Below are 12,279 nucleotides of genomic sequence, written 5' to 3' on the forward strand. Positions count from 1 at the left end.
TTCTAGGCTCCCAAACATTTTACGTACGTTGTGTTTTTGTATTCCCACCCTTTTGGCCTGATAATCGGACGATTATGGCATTCATTAGAGGACGACCATTTGATATTCTACGGGAGGGGAGGAGGATTGTGGAAATGAATGTTCTGACCTGGTATGAACTGAAAAAAAATAGCCTTCCCCAAGACAGGATTGAAATGAACAGTCTACAAAACAACATGTAGGAAATGAACGTATACAAAAGCCAAAACAATTCTCCTCCCCCAAAAAATCAAATGGTCGTCCTCTTACACTTGGTATGATTAAATACATGTACATATGATTCTCGCTGTGACACAACTTAACAACTGAATTTTTACCGAATTCAATACCGTTTTAGACAAAATGATACACTGTTTATTTTATTTCTTATTTCTTATTTCATAATCTATCTTTCTTTAGTTTGAGTACTTACTTGGTGCTTTTCTGAAGTCATATGGAGCCCCACGTACAGTTTTATTTCGTACGTAACCCCATTTAACCATGTTATGCACTATCATTGCATAGTAACCAACTACTGCAAAATGAAACTCAGTTCTAATTACTTACATCACTCCATAAGTTTGAGCATAACTAAAAGCATTTACTTAAATGCATCATTAGCTTTGACAATTCCTAATGTTTCTAAAGTTTCAACTGGTCGAAAATCTTTTAAAAGGTTGAAAAGTGTAACTCGCAAAAGTATACAACAAAAGCAACGATACACAAGTTTAAACTCGAATTTGTCATAAAATAAAATAAACAGGAAAAACTGTTATATTATTTAATGACAAATTTTCATTTGCAAATCATTTAAAAAAAATCTGATTAGGTCGGAAAGTCAGATAATACCGTGTTATTGAACAGAGCGGTCAAATTTATTTTCTGGAAAATGATGAATTTTGAAGATGAAAATTAGGTATTAAAATATCTGCGAAGGAGTTGAAAATTTTAATCAGACCATATTTATGTTTCATTATTTTCAGTTTAAATTTCTTTTTTGATTTTGGGAGAAACATTGTTTTCGAAATCAATTTTGCAAATAATGAAGTCCTTTTTTGGCCTCAAATCGATGGTTTTGATATTAAAACAACACTCTAATAGGTATAAAACCACTAATTTATAGCCCCATTGCTTTCTATGTTAAATTCTGCAATTTCAAGCATAAATGGCTACTTTATCTTAAGTTCAAATAAAGTGGCAGTTATTTCATGTCAAAACTGTACCTTATGCTGACTTGTGCTGAAAAAATCAACATACCTTTAATTGCATATTAGAGCGTACTGGTTCCCGGAAGTTTGATAGTACAAAAACAGGAACTTCTGATCTGAACAACAGGCCAAATGAGCCCTCCTATTAAAATTTCCTATACTTCTTTATTATTCAAATAAAACTTTCAACAAGGGTTCTACAGTGACCCCAAGTCCCCAAGCTTTCATTTGATACTAGCACTACCCAAATATTCCCACTATTGACAAAGATACAGCTATGCGTAGGAACTATTTTGTTTAAAATATGTACTACTTTCTTGTATGTTCTTTCCGACCGGGCCTGAATTAGTGGTTCTATACCTATAACAGCACCAAACTTGTTATATTGACTTCTGCTTGACTTAATTTCCTTCTATGATCTATTTCTAGCATAGAAAAACACATAAAGCTTTTGTCAAAACACTATATCACTGAATTCAAGCTCAAATTGGACTGGTAGTAACATATGCGTTAAACAAATAAAACTACATATGGATACTAATAGTGACAGATATGACACTTTTTCAATTTTTACCAGTTCTGATTTGTTAATATCTACTCAAATAACAGTGTTCTTACCTATATGTCTTATTTTTATCAGAGATTCTTCCTTGAATATAAATACAGTGGTCCAAACATAAAATATAATTGATAATTTTGTCCCCCCTTTTTTCTACATGTTGGAAAAGGAGAGTGATTAGGTAAAAAAACCATACTTTCATGTATAAACATGAATCAACAAAGCAATTTATGTATCTCCAAGCTAGACAACTTGCTAAACTGGTTATAAAATGCATTTCAAGTGAGATTTTGGAATTCCTATATAAGTATACACCAATTTTCCTTGAAATAAATAATTCACCAAGAAACACAATAAAACATGAACACTCACTAGATAATTTGACCAAAAACAATATTTATACCATAAACTAGTCATAGTATACAAGTTTCATTGGTTTCAGTGTTAGATAATCCAAAAATTTAAATTTCAGGTAAAATCTTAACTGTGTGCATGCTAAATGACCAAAAAAGGCTAAAATACCTTATTGTAGCAATTTGAGGGCTGTAATTTGACACTAACATAATTGTTACATAAAAAAAATAATGTAACATGATTTCTGACAACAAATGTGACCAATTTTCACTGTAAAGGGTATGATTTCTAAAAATAGAATTTCACATGCCTGTCAGTAATAGGTATAAAACCACTAATTTATAGCCCCATTGCTTTCTATGTTAAATTCTGCAATTTCAAGCATAAATGGCTACTTTATCTTAAGTTCAAATAAAGTGGCAGTTATTTCATGTCAAAACTGTACCTTATGCTGACTTGTGCTGAAAAAATCAACATACCTTTAATTGCATATTAGAGCGTACTGGTTCCCGGAAGTTTGATAGTACAAAAACAGGAACTTCTGATCTGAACAACAGGCCAAATGAGCCCTCCTATTAAAATTTCCTATACTTCTTTATTATTCAAATAAAACTTTCAACAAGGGTTCTACAGTGACCCCAAGTCCCCAAGCTTTCATTTGATACTAGCACTACCCAAATATTCCCACTATTGACAAAGATACAGCTATGCGTAGGAACTATTTTGTTTAAAATATGTACTACTTTCTTGTATGTTCTTTCCGACCGGGCCTGAATTAGTGGTTCTATACCTATAACAGCACCAAACTTGTTATATTGACTTCTGCTTGACTTAATTTCCTTCTATGATCTATTTCTAGCATAGAAAAACACATAAAGCTTTTGTCAAAACACTATATCACTGAATTCAAGCTCAAATTGGACTGGTAGTAACATATGCGTTAAACAAATAAAACTACATATGGATACTAATAGTGACAGATATGACACTTTTTCAATTTTTACCAGTTCTGATTTGTTAATATCTACTCAAATAACAGTGTTCTTACCTATATGTCTTATTTTTATCAGAGATTCTTCCTTGAATATAAATACAGTGGTCCAAACATAAAATATAATTGATAATTTTGTCCCCCCTTTTTTCTACATGTTGGAAAAGGAGAGTGATTAGGTAAAAAAACCATACTTTCATGTATAAACATGAATCAACAAAGCAATTTATGTATCTCCAAGCTAGACAACTTGCTAAACTGGTTATAAAATGCATTTCAAGTGAGATTTTGGAATTCCTATATAAGTATACACCAATTTTCCTTGAAATAAATAATTCACCAAGAAACACAATAAAACATGAACACTCACTAGATAATTTGACCAAAAACAATATTTATACCATAAACTAGTCATAGTATACAAGTTTCATTGGTTTCAGTGTTAGATAATCCAAAAATTTAAATTTCAGGTAAAATCTTAACTGTGTGCATGCTAAATGACCAAAAAAGGCTAAAATACCTTATTGTAGCAATTTGAGGGCTGTAATTTGACACTAACATAATTGTTACATAAAAAAAATAATGTAACATGATTTCTGACAACAAATGTGACCAATTTTCACTGTAAAGGGTATGATTTCTAAAAATAGAATTTCACATGCCTGTCAGTAATAGGTATAAAACCACTAATTTATAGCCCCATTGCTTTCTATGTTAAATTCTGCAATTTCAAGCATAAATGGCTACTTTATCTTAAGTTCAAATAAAGTGGCAGTTATTTCATGTCAAAACTGTACCTTATGCTGACTTGTGCTGAAAAAATCAACATACCTTTAATTGCATATTAGAGCGTACTGGTTCCCGGAAGTTTGATAGTACAAAAACAGGAACTTCTGATCTGAACAACAGGCCAAATGAGCCCTCCTATTAAAATTTCCTATACTTCTTTATTATTCAAATAAAACTTTCAACAAGGGTTCTACAGTGACCCCAAGTCCCCAAGCTTTCATTTGATACTAGCACTACCCAAATATTCCCACTATTGACAAAGATACAGCTATGCGTAGGAACTATTTTGTTTAAAATATGTACTACTTTCTTGTATGTTCTTTCCGACCGGGCCTGAATTAGTGGTTCTATACCTATAACAGCACCAAACTTGTTATATTGACTTCTGCTTGACTTAATTTCCTTCTATGATCTATTTCTAGCATAGAAAAACACATAAAGCTTTTGTCAAAACACTATATCACTGAATTCAAGCTCAAATTGGACTGGTAGTAACATATGCGTTAAACAAATAAAACTACATATGGATACTAATAGTGACAGATATGACACTTTTTCAATTTTTACCAGTTCTGATTTGTTAATATCTACTCAAATAACAGTGTTCTTACCTATATGTCTTATTTTTATCAGAGATTCTTCCTTGAATATAAATACAGTGGTCCAAACATAAAATATAATTGATAATTTTGTCCCCCCTTTTTTCTACATGTTGGAAAAGGAGAGTGATTAGGTAAAAAAACCATACTTTCATGTATAAACATGAATCAACAAAGCAATTTATGTATCTCCAAGCTAGACAACTTGCTAAACTGGTTATAAAATGCATTTCAAGTGAGATTTTGGAATTCCTATATAAGTATACACCAATTTTCCTTGAAATAAATAATTCACCAAGAAACACAATAAAACATGAACACTCACTAGATAATTTGACCAAAAACAATATTTATACCATAAACTAGTCATAGTATACAAGTTTCATTGGTTTCAGTGTTAGATAATCCAAAAATTTAAATTTCAGGTAAAATCTTAACTGTGTGCATGCTAAATGACCAAAAAAGGCTAAAATACCTTATTGTAGCAATTTGAGGGCTGTAATTTGACACTAACATAATTGTTACATAAAAAAAATAATGTAACATGATTTCTGACAACAAATGTGACCAATTTTCACTGTAAAGGGTATGATTTCTAAAAATAGAATTTCACATGCCTGTCAGTAATAGGTATAAAACCACTAATTTATAGCCCCATTGCTTTCTATGTTAAATTCTGCAATTTCAAGCATAAATGGCTACTTTATCTTAAGTTCAAATAAAGTGGCAGTTATTTCATGTCAAAACTGTACCTTATGCTGACTTGTGCTGAAAAAATCAACATACCTTTAATTGCATATTAGAGCGTACTGGTTCCCGGAAGTTTGATAGTACAAAAACAGGAACTTCTGATCTGAACAACAGGCCAAATGAGCCCTCCTATTAAAATTTCCTATACTTCTTTATTATTCAAATAAAACTTTCAACAAGGGTTCTACAGTGACCCCAAGTCCCCAAGCTTTCATTTGATACTAGCACTACCCAAATATTCCCACTATTGACAAAGATACAGCTATGCGTAGGAACTATTTTGTTTAAAATATGTACTACTTTCTTGTATGTTCTTTCCGACCGGGCCTGAATTAGTGGTTCTATACCTATAACAGCACCAAACTTGTTATATTGACTTCTGCTTGACTTAATTTCCTTCTATGATCTATTTCTAGCATAGAAAAACACATAAAGCTTTTGTCAAAACACTATATCACTGAATTCAAGCTCAAATTGGACTGGTAGTAACATATGCGTTAAACAAATAAAACTACATATGGATACTAATAGTGACAGATATGACACTTTTTCAATTTTTACCAGTTCTGATTTGTTAATATCTACTCAAATAACAGTGTTCTTACCTATATGTCTTATTTTTATCAGAGATTCTTCCTTGAATATAAATACAGTGGTCCAAACATAAAATATAATTGATAATTTTGTCCCCCCTTTTTTCTACATGTTGGAAAAGGAGAGTGATTAGGTAAAAAAACCATACTTTCATGTATAAACATGAATCAACAAAGCAATTTATGTATCTCCAAGCTAGACAACTTGCTAAACTGGTTATAAAATGCATTTCAAGTGAGATTTTGGAATTCCTATATAAGTATACACCAATTTTCCTTGAAATAAATAATTCACCAAGAAACACAATAAAACATGAACACTCACTAGATAATTTGACCAAAAACAATATTTATACCATAAACTAGTCATAGTATACAAGTTTCATTGGTTTCAGTGTTAGATAATCCAAAAATTTAAATTTCAGGTAAAATCTTAACTGTGTGCATGCTAAATGACCAAAAAAGGCTAAAATACCTTATTGTAGCAATTTGAGGGCTGTAATTTGACACTAACATAATTGTTACATAAAAAAAATAATGTAACATGATTTCTGACAACAAATGTGACCAATTTTCACTGTAAAGGGTATGATTTCTAAAAATAGAATTTCACATGCCTGTCAGTAATAGGTATAAAACCACTAATTTATAGCCCCATTGCTTTCTATGTTAAATTCTGCAATTTCAAGCATAAATGGCTACTTTATCTTAAGTTCAAATAAAGTGGCAGTTATTTCATGTCAAAACTGTACCTTATGCTGACTTGTGCTGAAAAAATCAACATACCTTTAATTGCATATTAGAGCGTACTGGTTCCCGGAAGTTTGATAGTACAAAAACAGGAACTTCTGATCTGAACAACAGGCCAAATGAGCCCTCCTATTAAAATTTCCTATACTTCTTTATTATTCAAATAAAACTTTCAACAAGGGTTCTACAGTGACCCCAAGTCCCCAAGCTTTCATTTGATACTAGCACTACCCAAATATTCCCACTATTGACAAAGATACAGCTATGCGTAGGAACTATTTTGTTTAAAATATGTACTACTTTCTTGTATGTTCTTTCCGACCGGGCCTGAATTAGTGGTTCTATACCTATAACAGCACCAAACTTGTTATATTGACTTCTGCTTGACTTAATTTCCTTCTATGATCTATTTCTAGCATAGAAAAACACATAAAGCTTTTGTCAAAACACTATATCACTGAATTCAAGCTCAAATTGGACTGGTAGTAACATATGCGTTAAACAAATAAAACTACATATGGATACTAATAGTGACAGATATGACACTTTTTCAATTTTTACCAGTTCTGATTTGTTAATATCTACTCAAATAACAGTGTTCTTACCTATATGTCTTATTTTTATCAGAGATTCTTCCTTGAATATAAATACAGTGGTCCAAACATAAAATATAATTGATAATTTTGTCCCCCCTTTTTTCTACATGTTGGAAAAGGAGAGTGATTAGGTAAAAAAACCATACTTTCATGTATAAACATGAATCAACAAAGCAATTTATGTATCTCCAAGCTAGACAACTTGCTAAACTGGTTATAAAATGCATTTCAAGTGAGATTTTGGAATTCCTATATAAGTATACACCAATTTTCCTTGAAATAAATAATTCACCAAGAAACACAATAAAACATGAACACTCACTAGATAATTTGACCAAAAACAATATTTATACCATAAACTAGTCATAGTATACAAGTTTCATTGGTTTCAGTGTTAGATAATCCAAAAATTTAAATTTCAGGTAAAATCTTAACTGTGTGCATGCTAAATGACCAAAAAAGGCTAAAATACCTTATTGTAGCAATTTGAGGGCTGTAATTTGACACTAACATAATTGTTACATAAAAAAAATAATGTAACATGATTTCTGACAACAAATGTGACCAATTTTCACTGTAAAGGGTATGATTTCTAAAAATAGAATTTCACATGCCTGTCAGTAATAGGTATAAAACCACTAATTTATAGCCCCATTGCTTTCTATGTTAAATTCTGCAATTTCAAGCATAAATGGCTACTTTATCTTAAGTTCAAATAAAGTGGCAGTTATTTCATGTCAAAACTGTACCTTATGCTGACTTGTGCTGAAAAAATCAACATACCTTTAATTGCATATTAGAGCGTACTGGTTCCCGGAAGTTTGATAGTACAAAAACAGGAACTTCTGATCTGAACAACAGGCCAAATGAGCCCTCCTATTAAAATTTCCTATACTTCTTTATTATTCAAATAAAACTTTCAACAAGGGTTCTACAGTGACCCCAAGTCCCCAAGCTTTCATTTGATACTAGCACTACCCAAATATTCCCACTATTGACAAAGATACAGCTATGCGTAGGAACTATTTTGTTTAAAATATGTACTACTTTCTTGTATGTTCTTTCCGACCGGGCCTGAATTAGTGGTTCTATACCTATAACAGCACCAAACTTGTTATATTGACTTCTGCTTGACTTAATTTCCTTCTATGATCTATTTCTAGCATAGAAAAACACATAAAGCTTTTGTCAAAACACTATATCACTGAATTCAAGCTCAAATTGGACTGGTAGTAACATATGCGTTAAACAAATAAAACTACATATGGATACTAATAGTGACAGATATGACACTTTTTCAATTTTTACCAGTTCTGATTTGTTAATATCTACTCAAATAACAGTGTTCTTACCTATATGTCTTATTTTTATCAGAGATTCTTCCTTGAATATAAATACAGTGGTCCAAACATAAAATATAATTGATAATTTTGTCCCCCCTTTTTTCTACATGTTGGAAAAGGAGAGTGATTAGGTAAAAAAACCATACTTTCATGTATAAACATGAATCAACAAAGCAATTTATGTATCTCCAAGCTAGACAACTTGCTAAACTGGTTATAAAATGCATTTCAAGTGAGATTTTGGAATTCCTATATAAGTATACACCAATTTTCCTTGAAATAAATAATTCACCAAGAAACACAATAAAACATGAACACTCACTAGATAATTTGACCAAAAACAATATTTATACCATAAACTAGTCATAGTATACAAGTTTCATTGGTTTCAGTGTTAGATAATCCAAAAATTTAAATTTCAGGTAAAATCTTAACTGTGTGCATGCTAAATGACCAAAAAAGGCTAAAATACCTTATTGTAGCAATTTGAGGGCTGTAATTTGACACTAACATAATTGTTACATAAAAAAAATAATGTAACATGATTTCTGACAACAAATGTGACCAATTTTCACTGTAAAGGGTATGATTTCTAAAAATAGAATTTCACATGCCTGTCAGTAATAGGTATAAAACCACTAATTTATAGCCCCATTGCTTTCTATGTTAAATTCTGCAATTTCAAGCATAAATGGCTACTTTATCTTAAGTTCAAATAAAGTGGCAGTTATTTCATGTCAAAACTGTACCTTATGCTGACTTGTGCTGAAAAAATCAACATACCTTTAATTGCATATTAGAGCGTACTGGTTCCCGGAAGTTTGATAGTACAAAAACAGGAACTTCTGATCTGAACAACAGGCCAAATGAGCCCTCCTATTAAAATTTCCTATACTTCTTTATTATTCAAATAAAACTTTCAACAAGGGTTCTACAGTGACCCCAAGTCCCCAAGCTTTCATTTGATACTAGCACTACCCAAATATTCCCACTATTGACAAAGATACAGCTATGCGTAGGAACTATTTTGTTTAAAATATGTACTACTTTCTTGTATGTTCTTTCCGACCGGGCCTGAATTAGTGGTTCTATACCTATAACAGCACCAAACTTGTTATATTGACTTCTGCTTGACTTAATTTCCTTCTATGATCTATTTCTAGCATAGAAAAACACATAAAGCTTTTGTCAAAACACTATATCACTGAATTCAAGCTCAAATTGGACTGGTAGTAACATATGCGTTAAACAAATAAAACTACATATGGATACTAATAGTGACAGATATGACACTTTTTCAATTTTTACCAGTTCTGATTTGTTAATATCTACTCAAATAACAGTGTTCTTACCTATATGTCTTATTTTTATCAGAGATTCTTCCTTGAATATAAATACAGTGGTCCAAACATAAAATATAATTGATAATTTTGTCCCCCCTTTTTTCTACATGTTGGAAAAGGAGAGTGATTAGGTAAAAAAACCATACTTTCATGTATAAACATGAATCAACAAAGCAATTTATGTATCTCCAAGCTAGACAACTTGCTAAACTGGTTATAAAATGCATTTCAAGTGAGATTTTGGAATTCCTATATAAGTATACACCAATTTTCCTTGAAATAAATAATTCACCAAGAAACACAATAAAACATGAACACTCACTAGATAATTTGACCAAAAACAATATTTATACCATAAACTAGTCATAGTATACAAGTTTCATTGGTTTCAGTGTTAGATAATCCAAAAATTTAAATTTCAGGTAAAATCTTAACTGTGTGCATGCTAAATGACCAAAAAAGGCTAAAATACCTTATTGTAGCAATTTGAGGGCTGTAATTTGACACTAACATAATTGTTACATAAAAAAAATAATGTAACATGATTTCTGACAACAAATGTGACCAATTTTTACTGTAAAGGGTATGATTTCTAAAAATAGAATTTCACATGCCTGTCAGTAATAGGTATAAAACCACTAATTTATAGCCCCATTGCTTTCTATGTTAAATTCTGCAATTTCAAGCATAAATGGCTACTTTATCTTAAGTTCAAATAAAGTGGCAGTTATTTCATGTCAAAACTGTACCTTATGCTGACTTGTGCTGAAAAAATCAACATACCTTTAATTGCATATTAGAGCGTACTGGTTCCCGGAAGTTTGATAGTACAAAAACAGGAACTTCTGATCTGAACAACAGGCCAAATGAGCCCTCCTATTAAAATTTCCTATACTTCTTTATTATTCAAATAAAACTTTCAACAAGGGTTCTACAGTGACCCCAAGTCCCCAAGCTTTCATTTGATACTAGCACTACCCAAATATTCCCACTATTGACAAAGATACAGCTATGCGTAGGAACTATTTTGTTTAAAATATGTACTACTTTCTTGTATGTTCTTTCCGACCGGGCCTGAATTAGTGGTTCTATACCTATAACAGCACCAAACTTGTTATATTGACTTCTGCTTGACTTAATTTCCTTCTATGATCTATTTCTAGCATAGAAAAACACATAAAGCTTTTGTCAAAACACTATATCACTGAATTCAAGCTCAAATTGGACTGGTAGTAACATATGCGTTAAACAAATAAAACTACATATGGATACTAATAGTGACAGATATGACACTTTTTCAATTTTTACCAGTTCTGATTTGTTAATATCTACTCAAATAACAGTGTTCTTACCTATATGTCTTATTTTTATCAGAGATTCTTCCTTGAATATAAATACAGTGGTCCAAACATAAAATATAATTGATAATTTTGTCCCCCCTTTTTTCTACATGTTGGAAAAGGAGAGTGATTAGGTAAAAAAACCATACTTTCATGTATAAACATGAATCAACAAAGCAATTTATGTATCTCCAAGCTAGACAACTTGCTAAACTGGTTATAAAATGCATTTCAAGTGAGATTTTGGAATTCCTATATAAGTATACACCAATTTTCCTTGAAATAAATAATTCACCAAGAAACACAATAAAACATGAACACTCACTAGATAATTTGACCAAAAACAATATTTATACCATAAACTAGTCATAGTATACAAGTTTCATTGGTTTCAGTGTTAGATAATCCAAAAATTTAAATTTCAGGTAAAATCTTAACTGTGTGCATGCTAAATGACCAAAAAAGGCTAAAATACCTTATTGTAGCAATTTGAGGGCTGTAATTTGACACTAACATAATTGTTACATAAAAAAAATAATGTAACATGATTTCTGACAACAAATGTGACCAATTTTCACTGTAAAGGGTATGATTTCTAAAAATAGAATTTCACATGCCTGTCAGTAATACAGCACCAAACTTGTTATATTGACTTCTGCTTGACTTAATTTCCTTCTATGATCTATTTCTAGCATAGAAAAACACATAAAGCTTTTGTCAAAACACTATATCACTGAATTCAAGCTCAAATTGGACTGGTAGTAACATATGCGTTAAACAAATAAAACTACATATGGATACTAATAGTGACAGATATGACACTTTTTCAATTTTTACCAGTTCTGATTTGTTAATATCTACTCAAATAACAGTGTTCTTACCTATATGTCTTATTTTTATCAGAGATTCTTCCTTGAATATAAATACAGTGGTCCAAACATAAAATATAATTGATAATTTTGTCCCCCCTTTTTTCTACATGTTGGAAAAGGAGAGTGATTAGGTAAAAAAACCATACTTTCATGTATAAACATGAATCAACAAAG

General features: G+C 31.1%; 2 protein-coding genes across 2 annotated transcripts in view; one reads left to right on the top strand and one right to left on the bottom strand.

The window, feature by feature from the left end:
- The window catches only part of LOC127701324 (mitochondrial ribosome-associated GTPase 2-like), a 560,717-nt gene that overhangs the window by 318,168 nt on the left and 230,270 nt on the right, over positions 1–12,279 (top strand). The window lies entirely within an intron of this gene.
- Positions 1–12,279, bottom strand: part of LOC127701311 (phospholipase A2 group XV-like) — a 42,012-nt gene that overhangs the window by 1,839 nt on the left and 27,894 nt on the right. The window contains exon 4 of the mRNA XM_052205196.1: positions 452–553. Coding sequence (XP_052061156.1) covers positions 452–553 — 102 coding nt within the window. The remainder of the gene's footprint in view (positions 1–451; positions 554–12,279) is intronic.

Source organism: Mytilus californianus, unplaced genomic scaffold (genome assembly GCF_021869535.1).
Source record: "Mytilus californianus isolate M0D057914Y unplaced genomic scaffold, xbMytCali1.0.p SCAF_5, whole genome shotgun sequence".
NCBI lineage: Eukaryota > Metazoa > Mollusca > Bivalvia > Mytilida > Mytilidae > Mytilus > Mytilus californianus.